Source organism: Thalassophryne amazonica, chromosome 23, assembly GCF_902500255.1.
Source record: "Thalassophryne amazonica chromosome 23, fThaAma1.1, whole genome shotgun sequence".
In the NCBI taxonomy this organism is placed as follows: Eukaryota; Metazoa; Chordata; class Actinopteri; order Batrachoidiformes; family Batrachoididae; genus Thalassophryne; species Thalassophryne amazonica.
The window spans coordinates 34261897-34280175 of record NC_047125.1 but is presented as its reverse complement, the minus strand read 5'-3'; the positions used below and the strand labels follow the sequence as shown (position 1 = coordinate 34280175).

At 45.5% G+C, this 18279-nt stretch overlaps 3 protein-coding genes across 3 annotated transcripts; 2 read left to right on the top strand and 1 right to left on the bottom strand.

Moving 5' to 3' along the window:
* Nucleotides 1-2190: 2190 nt before the first annotated feature.
* On the top strand, nucleotides 2191-6395 carry LOC117505097 (tetratricopeptide repeat protein 5-like). The gene is given in 10 exon segments (XM_034164625.1): nucleotides 2191-2474; nucleotides 2777-2884; nucleotides 2886-2910; nucleotides 3001-3212; nucleotides 4997-5147; nucleotides 5246-5337; nucleotides 5443-5646; nucleotides 5724-5938; nucleotides 6027-6171; nucleotides 6256-6395. Coding segments are annotated over 10 exon segments (1320 nt in total). The 5' UTR covers nucleotides 2191-2423; the 3' UTR covers nucleotides 6373-6395.
* Nucleotides 6396-6786: 391 nt separating this feature from the next.
* On the bottom strand, nucleotides 6787-9865 carry LOC117505037 (E3 ubiquitin-protein ligase CCNB1IP1-like). The gene is made up of 5 exons (XM_034164561.1): nucleotides 9742-9865; nucleotides 7779-8083; nucleotides 7556-7700; nucleotides 7314-7487; nucleotides 6787-7091 (listed from the first exon to the last, which is right to left on the bottom strand). The coding sequence occupies exons 2-5, from the start codon at nucleotides 8079-8081 to the stop codon at nucleotides 6925-6927; spliced, it is 789 nt and encodes a 262-aa protein (XP_034020452.1). The 5' UTR covers nucleotides 8082-8083; nucleotides 9742-9865; the 3' UTR covers nucleotides 6787-6924.
* A 2234-nt stretch (nucleotides 9866-12099) lies between these two features.
* On the top strand, nucleotides 12100-17293 carry si:ch211-212k18.5 (sal-like protein 1). The gene is made up of 3 exons (XM_034164646.1): nucleotides 12100-12308; nucleotides 13413-16777; nucleotides 16901-17293. The coding sequence occupies exons 1-3, from the start codon at nucleotides 12218-12220 to the stop codon at nucleotides 17102-17104; spliced, it is 3660 nt and encodes a 1219-aa protein (XP_034020537.1). The 5' UTR covers nucleotides 12100-12217; the 3' UTR covers nucleotides 17105-17293.
* The last annotated feature ends 986 nt before the right edge of the window (nucleotides 17294-18279 follow it).

Below are 18279 nucleotides of genomic sequence, written 5' to 3'. Positions count from 1 at the left end.
TCAACTGGACCCTTTTTCCTCTCTGTCTCTCTCTCTCATGTGCTGCTGGGTGGAGAAGGTATTTGGAACAGCCTAAAAGGTAATTATTTGTAATGTTTTTATTGTAATAGCTTGGTAAAACAGTTGCATGTTCATTCCTTCTTCATAATCAGCTGTAAAAATTATTTATGATTAACATCTGTTATAATGGACCAGATGAGATCGGATGCGTGCGCTGGCACAATGACTCACACTCAAGATGAGCATTTAGGCAGAATACAAGTGCACAAAAGAGATTTTTTTTGCAGACAATAACAGATGAACACAAAGTTAAAAGATGGATCATGGTGTCAAAATGACTGTAAAGCCGTGAAAGAAATAAAGCCAGCGAGAAGAAGCACAGAGGCGACTGTCCAGTTTTTTTTTTTGGGGGGGGGAGTGGTCCACACAAGTGCAGGTGTATATAATTAAAGGGGCCACCTCATCGTGGTGTCTTTTTTTTCAGTCACAGAGAAACCTCTCCACTGTAGTTCTTTTTCCTTCATCATTTTTTCAACCTTGCACTGGGTGAACACACAGAACTGCTGCACATTTCATGACTCTGGAACACGGGTGAACAGCAGCCTGACGCACGGATGTGCACACCGGCTGGACTGTGCAGGAGCGTCTTTTTTTGGACTGCATTTAAAAAATGTGACAACATCTTAAATGGATGCTGTGAATTGAAAACACACTTTTAAGGGACCAAGTGTGGGAGGGCTGGAGGTTTGGTCCAAACCCATCCCTAAACATGCACCAACGTCACGTTACATGGCCCTATATGGATCATGTGGCTGGACGGGGCTCAAATGACAGGTCCGTTGTGGCTCATTAGAGGCTGACACCTGTTACATGTGAGGCACAGAGAGGCTTCTTTGTAGCAGATACATGATAGATTTATACCTGGATGATTACTCAAATAATCACTGACAAATCCATACGTGGCTCATTATTCATGGCTTTATTAATTGGTGGGGCCGAGGCTTTACACTAATTTTTTTTTTTTTTTGCATATTTGATTAGAACGAGAGAAGCAGCGCCATGAATCCCCGAATCTGCAAACTGAGCTCACCACTAGAGGGCTCCAAATCCCACACACAGTAGCTTTAAGTCAGCGACACTTTTAACGCTGAAGCAGCACCTTTGAGTTCTTAATTTTAAAAACCTCTAAGTTGGCGCAAATTGCCCGTGTCTGTTTTGGTGATATGTATATATTAAGTAAAGTAAGTAATTAAAAGCTGTTACCGCCGAGCTGTGCGGGATCTTTGCGTCGTCTCTGTAATCTCTCCCGCAGAGAATCCAGCTGCTTCTTGTGAGCCTGGATGTTACTCCACGTGTCCGACATGTCAGCTTTTAACGACCAAAATTTAAAAAACACAGAAAATCTGCAACATTAAAGCCTAAAAACCCTGCGACACACGCAGACAAACGGCTGCCGGCGGCGTTGCCAGATCTTGTTCAGAGAAAAGGAGCATTCTACGGTAACGGAATAACAATCTGAGCTGATCTGTCGTGGTTAGATGCCATATGTTCAGATTTTGCTGCTGTTGTAATTCCGTTGCCATAGAATTGCCCCAAAACAAGAACAAAGTGACTACAGCAACGACTTGGTTACTTAAAGTCACGGTTAGTATTTCCATCGAAAAATTACTTAATATAAACAATTGTATGAAAAATAATGATTACGATTATTATTATGCAGATAAGTAACGTACGTGTGTCATAATTGTAAGACAATAAGCTAAACTCGTCAAATTGTGATTAAAAAAAATTAATCTTTTTTCCATTTTGAAACAGAGAAGAATAAAGCCAGAAGCTGATTATCGTCACTGAGGTGGTCAAACAACTCCACAGTGGCCCCGGGGGTTGATGAGATCCGTCCAGAAATGCTCTGAAAAATGTAAATTACAATATTTGTGATTTTGCAGAAAGGAAAATAAACGAAGCCATGAATTAAAACTAAACATTAAGAAATCGCATATAAAAAATAAAAAAAAAAATCGGATCTGGCAACTCAGCATGGTACACACGAAAGATCGTCCGATCACCACCCGAGTGAAACAGTTCCTGCTGGAACTGTTCAAATTTTCATATTTTAAGATTGGAGAAGGTAAATACATCATTAAACGTCGGCCCAACCTGTAATGATTTATTATACACTAAACGATAAATTGTTGTATCTATTATTTATGTCAAGCACAATCTTTTTGTATAACAGTCGGAGTTACTTTGCGAACGGACCAAAGAACAACATCCGCTTCGAGTTAAACCTTCTTGTGGACATTCTGCAGGTTTTGTTTCAATAATCAGATTTTTGTGTCACTTCACAGATAAGATATTAGAGCTGCTTTTGCCTCATAACGGGGCCCGACTTATGTCCTCCGTGCGACTGATTAAAGATAAAGATGGCAAACAGGGACTCTGGAGAAGAGAAAAAAGAACTTGAAACAATAAAGGTAGATTCATCTAAAATATCTAACATAACAACAGTCAAGGTAAAATGTTCTTAAATATATAAGGATACAAACAATAAAAGTAAGATTTTTCTAAATCTCACCTTTATTCTTTGGATGTTTGATATAATTTAGACAGATCATACCCTTTGTACCACTTAACCAGGAACCTGTTTTGACACATTTCAAATGGCCTCTGCTGTTTGTGTGCAAATACTAAAACAGAAAAAAAAATGTTTTCATAACTTCATAACTCATGATGTATCTTCTTTGCTCCACCCACCTCTCACCTTCTCCACCTTCAGGAGCTTGTGGATGAACTCTATAAATTCAGAGATTGTTATTTTGAGACTCACAGTGTGACAGATGCCAAACGGAAACGGAGTGATGTCACAGAGAAGATGAAACAGACCTTTACTCAAGCTGGAGGAGAAAGAAGGTGATTTGTGCGTTCTGATCATGCCACTTGTGTCTACCCATTGCCTGGCTGTGGTCTGATAAATCCCTCTATGGTTCTGGTTCCCCACAGAGCGCATGAAGCGCCAAGCAGAGTTCCTGTTGCAGAAGGGCAGGTGTCTAAATGTGGCTTCTGAATTCAGCACTGTGGCAGAGGAGTGTCTGTCCCGAGCGGTGAAGCTGCAGCCTGACCTCATCGAGGGCTGGAACACCTTGGGGGAGCAGTACTGGAAGAAAGGAGACCTGATAGCAGCCAAGAACTGTTTCACCGGAGCCTTGCAGCAGGTATTTTCACTGAGCTGGGAAAATGAGATGGCCTTCCTCCCATAAAAACAGTAAGATCAAACATAAACAAGTATTTTTACCTCCACAAAAGAGATTATGTTACTTTATGTTTGTATAGGTTTTTGTTTTGTTTTTTGATGGTTTGGAGACAAAGTCAGAGAGGCAAGATTGATATGGTTTGGACATGTGCAGAGGAGGGACCCAGGGTATATAGGGAGAAGGATGCTGAGGATGGAGCCACCAGGCAGGAGGAGAAGAGGGAGGACAAAGAGGAGTTTTATGGATGTGCTGAGGGAGGACATGCAGGTGGTTGGAGACACAGAAGACAGGGTGAGATGGAGACAGATGATCTGCTATGGTGCCCCCTAACACAGTGGTGTCCAAAGACATTCCAGGAAGGTTTTCTTTGTATCCACTGACTCCAGCAGGTGATTTCACTGATGAACTCATCCCATTTACTCAAAGTTATGTTAATCAGTGAAATCACCTGCTGGATTCAGTGGATACAAAGAAAACCTGTCCCCTCTTGGGCCTTCCTGGAACGTCTTTGGACACCACTGCCTTAACAGGAGCAGATGAAAGAAAAAGAAGTTAGTTGTTTGTTTCACTGTTAGCACAATTAATACTTAGACTTTCAGCCAGTCTCCACAAAATGATCAATCTTAAAAATACAACCCATTTATTATTGATGTTGATCAGGATTCTAGGACCCCCACCACCCTCGATATTTTATATTGAAATTGGCCTTTATTTATTTGTTTATTTTGAAACATATTCTGCTTAATTTCTCTCAGGTACATAAGATGATGTTGACCAAACCTGCCAGTTACCTGCTTGGGAAAAAAAAACAAAACAACAACAAACCACCCCCCCCACCCCCCCACCACCAAAATCACATAATTTCTCATTGCTACAAATTCTAAAAACAGAAATTATCCAGTTTACAAATTTCTGCCAGTTCTTGAACTAAACATGAATGGCAACATAGTGATGTTTCATCAAATCATTCATTATACATGTTTCATTATAAAGTTTGAACTTTTCCGAGAATAAAATATTTGCACGGCAGCACGGTGGCTTAGTAGTTAGCACTGTTGCCTCACAGCAAGAAGGTTGTGGGTTCAATTCCCATGGCCTTTCTGTGTGGAGTTTGTATGTTCTCCCGTGTTTGCGTGGGTTTCCTCTGGGTGCTCCGGTTTCCTCCCACATCCAAAGACATGCGGGTTAAGTGGATTGGAATCTTTAAAATTGTCCTTAGGTGTGTGTGTGGGTGTGTCTGTGTTTGTTTGTCTGTTTGTGGCTCTGCGACAGACTGGCGGCCTGTCCTTGATGTACCCCGCCTCACACCCTATGACTGCTGGGATAGGCTCCAGCCCCCCGCAACCCTTAATTGGACTAAGCGGTAGAAGATGTAATGAATGAATGAAAATATTTGCATGACCCTGAGCCTGTTAAAAAATTCCACCTTTTAAGATGTTCTAAAATTAATTATCAATGAGATTCAACTTTCTTATTACAAAAACAAAACCTGTTTTTTTTTTTTTTAACTTCAAGTCATTGTGCTGTTTCAGTCGAGGTGCAGAACTTGCAGGTGCAGTTAAAAGTAAAAATCTGTCAGGGTTAAAATTTTGTGCAAACTTGCACCTCTTATACATACGAACAAGATCATAATGTTAAATTTAGAATTCATCCTGTTGACCATGTCTGCAGTTTAAACCTTAAAAAAAGAAGTGCTGTAGAACATTTTTGGCATTGGAATATTCACTGTGGTCTCCCCTCTGCAGAGCAAGAACAAAGTTTCCCTGTGCAACCTATCCATGGTGCTGAGGCAGTTGCCACCAGCAGATGGCGACACTAAGGGAAAGCTGGTGCAGGAAAGCATGGACTTGGCCCAACAGGCTGTCCAGCTGGACGAGACAGATGGGAGGTCCTGGTGTGAGTAAGAACTCTGGTGTCTGTGTCACGTGTTCTACTTATTTCCTCCAGAGAGTGACACGTGGTTATGTTGGTTTCTTCTTCTCTTGTCTTCACAGTTATCCTGGGAAATGCTTATCTCCTCTTGTTTTTCAACTCTGGACAGAATCCACAGCTGTCCCAAAAAGCTATAGCCACCTACGCTCAGTCTGTGAGTCAACAGTTCCACGATGCAATAAACTGTTCCACCTTTCAGTTTCACAGTCTTGTTGTTTTTTTTTTTTTTTAAGTTTTTCTGCCCTTTTCCCCTTTTTAGGAAGAAGTGGACAAAGTTGCTTCATCCTACCCGGAGCTGCATTACAACAGAGCCAGCCTGTTCCAGTATGAGGAGATGTTCAACCTCGCGCTCGCTGGCTACAGCCGCGCGTTTGCGCTTGACCCCGAGTGGGAGGAGGCTGCAACTAAAGAGCAGCAGCTGCTGGACTATCTGGGGAAAGTCACAGAACTCATCCAGAACAAGGTAGGAGTGTTTTCTGCCAGTTCACCACAAGGTGGCAGCGGAAGCCCACTTTTGTTCTCCGCTGTGCATGTCTTCAGGGGAAGGTGAAGGCGCGCCGCTTAAGGACGATGCTGTCCAACCTCAACACCTCAGCTTTGGGTCCCTGCTTGTCACCAGAGTTCCGATCCCCTTCCGGTCGGGTGGGCAGCCTGGAGCCCCGAACCCTGTCCTCCCTTAAGCACGGCGTCAACGTGGGCGTGGCCGCACTGGGCAAGGTGGTGTTCAGCCTGGCCTCTGAGGGTCGCTTATCCTTGTGAGTGCAGCTGAGTCCAGAGGTCAAAGTCCACTTGTCCAGCTTTGGTTGCAGTGACACAGAGACGTTTTCTTTTCTTCTTCTCCAGTACGTTTGGGATGGTGGACAGCGAGGAGACGTGCCTGGTGGTGATGGTGTACAACATGGCGGACAGCTGGGGCGTGCTGATAGGAGACACTGTGGTGGTTCCTGAACCGCAGGTCAAACGTCACAGTGTTACGCACAGAGATCAGGTCAGTGTCCGTTTACCGCCCAAACACCTGAATCCAAACCTGTTAGTCTGCTTAAAAATAAAGTCTGCGTCCGCTTCCTGGCAGACGTTCGACTTCAGAAGTATAAGAGTCGACTCGCCTCTGCTCCTCATCGTCAACGGCAAGCATCAGAACCTCCGGAGTCAGAGCGCCGCCACTGTCAGCTACAAGCCTCACGAGTGAGCCGGCGACATTAAGAAGGGAAACGGCAAGGAGGCGGAGACAGTCCCAACGAGTGTGACGGCTCGTTTGTAAATGTTGATGTCACACCGTTACGTTGTCTTAAGATTAACAGTTTGTTTATATTTATAATTTTTCTACCGCATTCTGAGTTCTTTGGAGGTTGATGTGAAGAAATAAACTCGTGATGAAAAATCTAAAACTCATTAATTTTGCACTTGTTGCCTTTTGTCTTCGGTGGCTGAGTGTCTTTGATCTAATTTTTTATTTTAAGGTCATGTGCCTTAGTGTCTTCTTGTTTATGTTGTGTACACGTGATAACTGACGTGTTGTCTGTTGTGTTTTTGTGAACTTTTTTTTTGTCAGCTGAATTTCAACACAAATCGTTCCTCAGTGTGAAGGAGACACAAATTCAATCATTCCATTCTGTTTAATTCCAGTTTCACACTGAAGGCTACACAAACACGTTTGACTGCTCGGGTTCAACAAATTAGAACTCAGCTACGCTCTGAGTATGAGAACTGGGTTTTACAGGCTGGCAGCGCTGCACCCGGATCAGTACTTCCTGACAAAGACCTGACCTTTGTCCCTGACGGGGGAGTTGAACTGGAAGAAGGTCTTTGCTCCATCAGACTCCAGGCAGGAGAAGAAGCGGCCGTCACCGTCGTGGCCTATGGACAGGAACTGAGGACTCCTCTGGGGAGTGGTCTGCTGCCCTGTCCCTGAGTGACAAACAAACAAATAAATGAACTCAGACCAAAATTGACATATTTCAAAATCCTTTAACAATTGTTTCCAGCTGGACAGTTTAAAAAATAAAGCCAGGCCCCGCCCATGCCCCCTCCCCTCTCTGACGCACTTGTAAACAATGGCATCATAAAGCGCTCTTCCTCTGTGAAATGAGCTCAGCAGTTATCTGACCTTTGACCCTGTGAAGGTCATACCGGAGGTGAAGTCGTGTCCCAGCTGAGGCTGCGCGTCTCTGTCACTGGCACCCACCACCATGTTGCGGAGCCTCAAGGAGTCATAGAGACCCTGTAGTTTCTGGTACTGCCGGTTCCTCTCCATCAGCCTCTCTGACGCCTCGCTGAACTTCCTCTTGTACTCATCCATCATCTGGCAGAAATACAGGTCAAAGGTCACACTCTGACACAGCTTTCACCGCTTTGATTTGTGCTCTTTCACCTTTTGAGGGAGGCTATTTCTCCCCTCATGGCAGTGAGTTCCAGCTCTCTGCTCTGGTTCTGCTGGGTCAAAACCTTCTCCAGCTGCTTGAGCTGCGTCTCGCTGCGGGACAGACTGTACTCCTGGTACAGACGCTCCTGGTGAACCTGCCAATCCGGCACAAACACCGACCTTCAGCACCACATCTACATTACAGCAAATACCCGAACAGCACGTCATTTAACCTGATAGCTCCAGAAGGCCAGAGCACGGGCGCTGATGTCCAGAACGATGTCCGGCCGCAGACCGGCCAGAACCATGGCTTTGTACTCCTCAGAGGGACACATCTCCATCCTCACAATGTCCAGCTTCCCAGACAGCGCTGAGGAGCACGCCGGGCAGATGGCGGGTGAACGGCTGAATTCGTCGGATCCATGCTGGTCGCAGAAAACATGTGAGCAGGCCGTGACCCAGGCGAAGCCGCTCAGCTTGGCCCGACACTTTGGGAAGTTACAGAGGAGCGTGTCATCACAAAGCGACATGGCCATGGCTGTGAAAAGGAAATTGAACACTTTTTCAAGGAACTCCACAGACGTTACACACATTTCACTAGACACAATGATTGAAACAGGTTTGATAAATATTACACAATATTTACATAATTGCAGTTGTCATGATCTAATATCTAATTTTATAACGAGGTGTTACCTAGCAACAGGACATATGTAAATATACAGGCAAACTGCGAAAAATACATAATAAAAAAACACAATATAAAATATAATATAAAAACATAATATCCAATAAAATATGATTATATCCAACAAAATATGATTAAAAGTGAATGAAAAAGCCAATGTAGTTTTGTTATAACACCTAAGAAGCACATTTTTGTTGGGGTTTTTTTGTGGAATTTGCTGTAAATGTTACAAACATCTTGATGATTTGGGGACATTTACAGGAATAAACATTCCTTTACTGGCAGCTCTAGAAATAATGTGCACAGAATAAATGTTACATCCTGATATTTTAGGTATTATCAGAAATCTCTGAATATCATGAATACTCAAAATGCCAACAAAGACAATTAACTCTTTAGCTTTAGCATGCACTAGCTATACCAAGCTAGCCGAGGAGAGTGACACTTTCACAAACTTTTACAACTCTGTTCCGCTGTGAGTTGTATTTTAAACTGTGTAAGTTGTGACATGTAACATTGCAATGCGCTTCTAAATATGAAACTGATATATTTACCAGAATACTACCTCGAAATTGAAGTTGTTAATGCTAACAGTTTTTAACTAGCTAACTTATTTTACAGCTGGCAGCAGATGACTCACAACAATCCTGCAATGTGATTGGCTGATGGCAACTACTAAACCTAGGGAATATACAGGGTGGGCCAATAAAATGTTACCACTTTTTTAATTCGTACAATTTCCAAAATAACAAAGATTTCTTTTTCCTGAAAATTCCTGAAAATGAAGAAGAAATTCGGAGAATCCCTCTTGAGATGTGTGTCAGTGTCATCACAAACTTCAATGTGCATGTTGCAGCTGTAATCCACAGAAGAGGAGGTGGATTGAACACGTCATCAGTTATTGAACTGTGCGGAAAACAAGAGACAAAGTGGGAAACCTTTGGTATCAAATGTTAATTTGATGCTTCTGTTCTAACTTCTCATTTCAAAAATTCTGTATGATCAAAAAATGGTAACATTTTATTGGCCCACCCTGTATATATTTTATTTTACGATTGCTAGTGTTTACATTACAACATGAACTGATCTAAATGCTATTTTTTTTTCAGACTGATAATTTCAACAGGTCAGGTGATTTCACTAACATGCCACATCACTTTATATATATATATATATATATATATATATATATATATATATATATATATAAAACAATAAATTGTGGATTCTTTGCTCTTCATGTCACACAGCTTCCCATCTCCACTCTGAACAGCTGATATTCATTCATCTGACCATTCTCAAAGTGTAGAATAGACCAACACTGACATGATGTAAATAAATAAAAATAATAAAAAAAAAAATCCCAGTGGGCATATTCACATTACTTACAAAATATCAACCTTGTGACACATATTTGAAAGAAAAAAAATGAAAAATCTAACTTAGTTCACTTCAAATGATAATGTGAATATAGTCTATGCCTTTGCTCTGTGTGTAGTTTAATTCACTTGCCACAGGATGGCGCTAAAGTCGAGAGTCAGTGTCCAGCAAGTTCCCTGGACTCGGTTCTGACCCACAGAAGCTCTGTGTTCTCTTCCCCTTTCTGCACAAGATGACAGGTTACAGTTATTATTTAATTTCTCAGCATCGAGTGCTGAACACTCTGTTCTGCTTGATCATATCAGCTTTTATGAACATGATCTTAGACATAAAGCAATCTCATACTTGTAATAAAATGACTTTTGACCTTTATGGTTTTAACTTTTGATGCTGTTTAACTCATGAGTGTGAATAAATTCAATCTGTCCCTCTGAGGTCATACGTGGTGGTTATTAGTCCTGCAAATCGATGTGTTTTCTCTCACAGACTCTTGGTGGATATGGTATAATATGAGACACCCCCTCCTCACCCTCCTCCCCCCTCTTTCTTTCTGTTCTCTCTCTTTTATCCACCTCTCCACATGGTCCAGGAGTGGAGGCGGGGGGTGAAAGAGGGGCTTTGTGGACCGGGGCCTTCATATTGAGTGAGGGGAGATGCTCACTCAACTGTGTCCAGCAGACCATTGTCACAGATTCACATCTATTCTCTGCCTTTTAAATAGAGCCCCAGTGTAAGATGCTTTTTGTGGAGGGGGGGTGGCAGCCCGGTTATTATTCGCTTTGGTGATAACACACCAAATACATGCACGCATGTGGAATGACTGTGTGGCCCCACTTCCACACCGCTGCCACTCACTTGTTGTGGCTAATTGGCCTCATGGAAATGAGAAGGAAGAGAAATATACACACAGATTTTTACTGATGGGAACCATCTGCCACCCAACAAATACAGCCATTGATTACTGATCAGTTTCAGCAAGAAATAATGAACATCAGAGGAAAAAAATCCCTCCACTTACTTTGACTTTACCTTTTTTCAAGTGGCCTTTGGTGCATGCAGAAAGTATTCTCAAATTCTACTCACAACACCCCATAATGACAACATGAAAAAGTTAGTTTTTTTAAACTTTGCAAATTTATATATTAAAAAAAAACTAAGAAATCACATATGTATAAGTATTCATAGCCTTTGCTCAACACTTTGTTGATGCATCTTTGGCAGCAATTACAGTCTCAAGTCTTCTTGAATATGATGCCACAAGCTTGGTGCACCTATCTTTGGGCAGTTTGGTCCATTCCTCTTTGTCTTCATGTTTGGTTTGTGCTCTGACTGTCAACTGTGGGACCTTATATGTAGACAGGTGTGTCTTTCCAAATCATGTCCAATCAACTGAATTTACCTCAGGTGGACTTCAACTAATCTGCAGAAACATCTCAAAGATGATCAGTGGAAACTGGAGGCACCTGAGCTCAATTTGGAGCTTCATGGCCAAAGGGTGTGAATACACATGACTTCTTAGGTTTTTTTTTTTATTTTATTTTTAATAAATTTGCAGAAATACAAAATATGTCACACAATTAAGTCATTAGTAACATACACCAAGTCATATTTATGAAATGCTACATGCTATTAAATGCTAACTATAACAAAGCATCTTATAGTAAATAACTATGAATACATCAGAGTTGTGAGTTGGTGAGTTTTCCCTCATTATAGTAACTCATAACTTAGCAACTAAGTCCTAACTACAAGATTCATTCATTCATTTTCTGGACCTGCCTGCTTTAGTTAGTCATAATGTGTCACAGAGTTTCAGTCTTGACTTTTCTATTCAAGCTTGTTGTCTCATGATGCCACAGTTACTTTGAAAAGTTCCTTTAGTTCCTTTAGACACTGACAATTTATTAGCTGCTAATAAACTGAATTCTGACTTCGATTCTTATGACAGGCAGCACATCATACTGATCTCACTGTCTCATTATTAGAACTGAGCATCACAACTTCATCATGACAAAGGTAATGACTTGCCCCCCCAACACAGGCTCCAGCACAAACCAGATCACCTGACTCAGTCGTCACCTGTTAGATTTATTGCGTCATAATGGGACATTTGTGGTTTTTGAAGCTTTGACGCGTCACTGTGATGTTTAGCTGCAGCTCGTGGAGGGAGAGAGAGAGAGAGAGAGAGAGAGAGAGAGAGAGAGAGAGAGGGGGGGGGGGGGGGGGGAAGGCTGTGGGTTCCACGCCATTCAAATGCAAATATCAGTGAGGAACAAGGAGTGGTTCTGTGCGTGGACTTCGTGTGATCCCCGCGTGCATGTATGGAGAGAGGAGGGGCACAAATTGGACAAGTTTTTTTTTTTTTTTTGAGTGTTGGGGGGGGGGGGGGGTAGACTTTAGAAAACAGCCACACGCACTCAGCTTCATGTGACACATGCAGACCTGTGGGGTTTTTTGCTGCTCTCCTGGATTTCGGCAGCTCTTCTCTCCGCTTCCAGTTCCAGGACGCGCGGGACTTTTACGCAACTATCGGATGGTTGCAAGAGCGCGTCCGCGTGCGCAGAGGTCGTGCCCGGTGCCCTTCCACGCTGCCCGCCGTGAATCATGTCACGCCGGAAGCAGAAGCGACCGCAGCATCTGGTGAACTCGGACCCGGGGTACCCGGGGTGTCCGGGGGGTCCGGTGCCACTGCACGGTAAGAAAACCTCTTTCTTTCTGTCCTGATCGTTCAGTTTGAGGAACTTCACCTCACTGTGGTTTAGCTGCTGACTGAACAGATTTAAAAAGTTGAAAGTTTTGCCGCCAGGAGGATCCGTCAAACTGCGGCCCTGCGCCCGTTACCGAAGCCCGCTGGAGCTCTTTACTCTCTTATTGGTGGACAGTAAGGTCCACGGGCTGGGGGGGGAAGGGGAGCCGGTGTTTTTGGTGAAGATTAAACTTTTCTGCTCTTCTTTTGCTCTTACCCCCCCCCCCCCTTCTTCCTCCCTCTTTCTCACCCGCGCCCTATTGACTGGAGTAAAAGGGGTTTGTTCCAGCACATTATGATAGTAATAAGTGCACACATGCACGCAGGTGAGGGCGCGTTAATGAAGGCGGGCCGTTGGTTTTGGGAGTGATTTATGTGATTTATACACTTTGACGACGAGGACACTTTCATTCCGTCACTACACCTCTCCGAGGGGGGCGGGGGGGGGGGGGGGTAGTCATTGTTGTGACCCTCCCCCCCCTTCTCTTTCTTTCTGCACTTTTTCACTCTGTGCTCAAGATTCTGAAAGAATTTGACCCCTGAGCGGCAGAGGTCACATTTAGTTGACCAATCAGGGTGTCTGGACAGTGCCCAGAACCCTTAGCTTGGCCTGACCTTTGACCTCCAGCGTGACGTAAGGGGGGGAAGGGTGAATGGGGAGATGAAAGACGTAACTGCCGTAGGGGGGGGGGGGGGGGGGGTTAAGAGGGTTATGGGTCGTCTTGGTGATGTCCATTGTCCTCTAAAATGTGTTGCCATGGCAGCAAGGTGGTCTGTAAGCTGTTTTGTGTGAGTGTGAGATGTTTGAAGAGTTCTTAGTCCAGAGTGAGCAGACTGACACAAAACCTTTCTACTACGGCTGAGGTTGTACATCTTGTTTATTTGCTTGTTCAGGGCCATTACCCAGCAAGCACTGCTTCTGAAGATGTATCAGGATGTTTATATGCACATAAATTTCCACATAAAATTGGTTCACAAGTGGAAACACTGAAACAGACCCTGATCCTCTGACCAACCCTCTGCTCTCTCTCTCTCTCTCTCTCTGATCTTCAGATGACCACCTTGGCATGAAGTCACCTTCCACGTCTCTTGGTTCAGAAGTGACCTCATCAGGCTCCTCCTCTTCATCGCCCACCTCTCTTCAGGACTGCCAGCCTCCCCTGGCCCCTCGCCCGTCGCCTGGTGGGCTCCACGCGCCGTCCTTACCCAGCGAGAACTCGCCTCCTCCCCACTGGCCCAGCCACATCGCCTCCTTCAACACCTCCCTCCCCAACACGCACTCTTCCCTCTCACCGGACTTCCCTCACCCATCGCTATCATCTCAGACTCACTCACCTCCTCCTCTTACTCAGACCTCAGGTTCCCAATCCCAGTCCCAGCTGGGAAACTCTCACTCCACCATGACCTCCCCTCAGATGGGCAGCTCCTCAACAATCACTACCTCCTCCTCTACTCAGTGCGTGCCGTCTCATCGCGACAGCTCCAGCCCAGATCACCAGCAGGCCTCCAGCTCCGCCAGGCAGCAGGAACCGCTCCAGGTGCCTCCGACTCTGGCGGTGCTCCTCGAGGAGCTGAGGGTTTTACAACAGAGACAAATCCACCAGATGCAGATAACTGAAGAAATCTGTCGGCATGTGCTCAGGCTTGGAGGAGCTTTTTTAGGCCAAGATAATCCCACACAGGCGAGCAGTGCCGAGAGCAGCCAGAAAGCTGCAGGAGCAGCATCTTCATCACCTCCTCATCCTTCCACTCCTGCATCCTCAGCCTCAGTGCTCTTGACCGGTATCTCTCCTCTCTTCCCTCAGCCCGCCATCTCCAAATCCAGTGTTTCAAACATTAACATCAGCAGAGCGCCCTCCTCTTCTACCTCAACATCATTATCTGCCTCTTCTTCCTCATCTGTTTCATCCACTCTGAGCTCCTCTGTGGCCTCCCTACATCCGCTGTCCCTGTCATTGGGACTGCCACCACGCTACTTCCACGAGAAAACATCAAACACCTCTTTTGGTCAGAGCAACGGCATCAGTTTTCCCACACCTCCTCTTCCGAGCAGCAGCCATTCCCAGGATCTTCAGCCCGGCTCCTCCCTGAGCTCTGTTACGTCATCCGGACGCCCTCAGCACGTCTGCCGTTTTTGTGGGAAGGTGCTGAGCAGCGATTCATCCCTCCAGATCCATCTCAGGTCCCACACAGGTGAAAGGCCCTACCAGTGTCCCGTCTGCTTGAGCCGCTTTACAACCAGAGGGAACCTCAAGGCCCACTTCCTGCGCCATCGAGAGCAGAACCCGGAGCTGTCCCTCTCCCTGCTGCCTCCCGCACTGTCGGAACAAACACAGTCGGGTCCCGTTTCCGGCAGCATTCAGAGGCGGAGAAAACGCAGAGCTGAAGACAGCGATCCATTTAACAGCATCAAAGGAGGCATTCCCGGGATCACAGACAACATGGCTTTAGGATTCCTGTCTGGAGCGTCTTCCCGCCCTTCACCTTCCTCTCTACCACTTCCACCCACAGTGGACATGGCGCTGCTGTCCACAGCCCACTCACTGCTGCAGCTGAACAGAGCTTCGGCTGCAGCGGCTGCCAGCGCGTCTGGTACGGCGCTGCCTTCCTCCTCCTCAACGTCATCCTCCTCCTCCACCATCGGAAGCCAGTTCAAAGGAGCAAAGCAGCAGCGATTTGATGAAAACACACCTCCTCATGCCAGCATCCACACAGGCTCCCCATACGCCCAGCTGGCACATCTCCCTAAGATCCTGTTCCCCGGAGGCACCACACCTCACCACCTCGCGCTGCTGCGAGCTCCAGCTCACCCGTCCACCTCCCACCTCACCTCACCTCATCAGCTGCCTTTCCCTTTCCCACCGTTCCCCAAACCGTCAGCCACCTCCCCCTCGTCATCCTCCCCAACCACCTTCACCCAGACCTCTGACACCTCCAAACTACAGCGGCTGGTACAGAAGCTGGAAAAGCAGCCACAGGGAGGAGCCTCGTCCTCCTTCTCATCTCCATCCACCTCCTCACAAACACCTTCTGAAGCCTCTGCCAACGGGGAAACGCACGGCCACGATCTGACCACTACCTCCAGCGCCTATCGTAGGGAAATGTTGGTCGCTCTAGGCCTGAGCCCCAGTGCCAATCCTGGGGGAGTAGTGGCCGGTTCTGCTACCACATCCAACACTGCCGCTGCTCCTCTGCTGACCACAACAACTGCAAATCAGTGTGGAGTTTGTCTGCGTGTCCTCAGCTGCCCGAGAGCTCTGCGTTTACACCAGGCCACGCACCTGGGTGAGCGCCCGTTTCCATGTAAGCTGTGTGGGCGCTCCTTCTCCACAAAGGGCAGCCTTCGGGCCCATCTGGCTACTCACCGTGCAAGACCACCCAGTGCCCGTGGGCTGAACTCCTGCCCTCTGTGCCCACGCAAATTCACCAATGCTTTGGTTCTGCAGCACCACATCCGGATGCACCTAGGTGGGCAGATACCTCCTGATGAAGACGTGCCTCACCGAAATGGTGCTGAAACAGAGAGCAGCATCTTTGAAGATGATGATAACGACTCAGCTGGCTCTCCGTTTAAATCCCATCAACTTCTTCCTCTGGCCCTAACAACAGGTTCTAAATCCACAGCCGATGGTCTCAACTCAGGGTCCGCTTCTCAGCACTCCACAGCTGCAACTTCTGTGAAGACAGAGGAATCTGAGGGTTCAACTCCGAGTGTTAGTCCACCCCTGACCCATCATCACCCCTCAGCTGGAGCTGGAGACCCCCTGTGTGTGGGCGACAATGCTCTGGCTAATGTTAGCCTCATAAATGGTTCCATGTACTCGGAGGAGGAGGTCCATTCTAACTTGGGCAGCACCAGCACTTTCAGAACCTCCATAACTAGTTCCCTCCCTGCTGTGGTTCATAGAGACTTAGAGGCTGAAGATACGCCTCTTTCACTTTGTCTTGCAAAACCCATGGCAGAAGGCGACAGCGTGCACAGAGGGGTAAATGATAACGCCTCATGTTCTACAGAGAACCCACCCTGTTCCACAGAAGAGTCCACCTCCAATCCTGATTCTATCCCCAAACCTCAACCTGTAAACCGCTTACCTGCCCTTACCCCTCCTGCCAGCCCCAAAGTCACCCCAGAACTAGAAGAGGTATATGCCAGTACACCGCAGGACTCCAAGAAGGATACTTCTCAAAGCAAAGGGACGAGTGAGGCTACTGCATCCACGGAGCGTTTACCCCCATCAGATCCACACCCAGGGAAGGACACGCCCACAGAAGGGGGGCACAACAAACCAGAAAAATCTTCAGAGGATTTGGAGGCCTGTGTCACAGCACCAACACCAAACACTCATCCTTCCCGGCCGGAGAAACCCTACAGCTGCTCCCAGTGTGGAAAGGCATACGCCAGCCGAAGCGGACTCAAGGTGAGCGGTTCTGGAGCGTCGCCGCTTAATTCTGTCTCCTTGATGTCACAATGTGATAATAAGTCAACATGTTCTTCTTGACCTGAGAGTAAATTCTTGTTATATTGTGTCTTTGATCAACAGGGCCACATGAAAACTCATCCTGGGGGGCCGACGAATGTCCCCCCCAAGACTCAAACCAATGAAAGTGACACTGCAGAGGATCACAAAGCACATTCGGCCAATAAGAACCTCGCAGACCAGGATGAAAAGCAGGGATTGGTCCAATCCCTGGAGAAAGGTGATCCTCAACCAATCAGTATTGAGTTTACTGTCGCGGGTGATTAGCCTATGGACACTACACTGTAGAAAATTAGCATTCGTAAGCGGCAGATTTTAAAGCATCCTGACACGGGAATGTATTTTATTTTATTTTTTTAATAGAATGTGATTTGTTTGTTTTTTTAGTTAATGATTCTAATTGATGTTTACTTTTAGAACATATGTTGAGTTTGTGTTGTAGAGACATGCCGTCACTGTGGATACGTTATTACGCTGACCGCGAGGCCTTGTCTGATGCAGCATCGGCACAGTAACGCTCCTAAAAGTGTGCGTTTTTAGTCACAAAACGTGCTGATTGGAGAAAAAAAGACGTTGGTCCTGAGATTTATGTGAAACTCCATGTCAGAAAGGACCAGTTTTTGTAAATATCAGCCACGATGTTCATTTTTATTTCGATTTTTTTTTTAAACATAATGCTGCTGAACGCGTGCTTCTCGCGCGCTGTGCTGTTGTCTCGCAGCGTGAGCCGAAGTAAACACGATTCCTGATTTCAGGGACAGCTAAGTTTTTGCACGCGTGGCATAGTTCCGGTCTCAGCCTGCGTTCGCTTTGTGTGAAAATTGGTCTCCGAAAGCTCCCGGCGGAAGGCGGAATTTTGGAATTTTTGCTGTGTGCTGTCGTCAGAGCAGAACGAAAGTCTTATTGGATTCAACACATCCTGTGATGGTTATCAAAAAATATAACATTTAATGGAGTATTTATATTTTTTTCTGTTTTATCAGCTCTTTAATTTGGGATTTCGGTGCATTGTTGTCATGCACTTTTTATTATTGGCATTTATTCTTTTATTATTTGAGTTTATTTAGTTTTGTTTATTCTGTTTCTGGGAAAACCTGGTACAAATAGTTATTATTAATAACAAACTTGTGATTTTTCGGTATATAAGTCGCAGAGGTGCATAAGTCCCAAATTATAATAAAAAAAACGTGATTTATACTCCAGAAAATGCTGTAAATTAACGTGTACCCAGTTCAGAAACAGTTTGACTAAATTAAAGTCGTAGAGTTCGTTAAGATTTTTTCATCCTGCTTGTTAAAGTTGTGGTCTTGCTATGCTTACGTTAAAGTTAACGCTGAGACCGGAACAGGCCTCGCCCTGCACGTTGGGACCCTGAACACTGATGATTAACTCTGTGAACACACGTGTGTAACTTTGTTCTATTTTATTTTATTTGTTGCTCT

Coding starts and splice junctions, on each gene's coding strand:
- LOC117505037 (XM_034164561.1), bottom strand. CDS start 8,081: ATGGCCATGTCGCTTTGTGATGACACGCTCCTCTGTAACTTCCCAAAG. Junction 7,701..7,778: donor TGGCCTTCTGGAGCTATCAG/GTTAAATGACGT, acceptor CCGGATTGGCAG/GTTCACCAGGAGCGTCTGTA. Junction 7,092..7,313: donor GGGACACGACTTCACCTCCG/GTATGACCTTCA, acceptor TTTGTCACTCAG/GGACAGGGCAGCAGACCACT.
- si:ch211-212k18.5 (XM_034164646.1), top strand. CDS start 12,218: ATGTCACGCCGGAAGCAGAAGCGACCGCAGCATCTGGTGAACTCGGAC. Junction 12,309..13,412: donor GGGTCCGGTGCCACTGCACG/GTAAGAAAACCT, acceptor TCTGATCTTCAG/ATGACCACCTTGGCATGAAG. Junction 16,778..16,900: donor CCAGCCGAAGCGGACTCAAG/GTGAGCGGTTCT, acceptor TTTGATCAACAG/GGCCACATGAAAACTCATCC.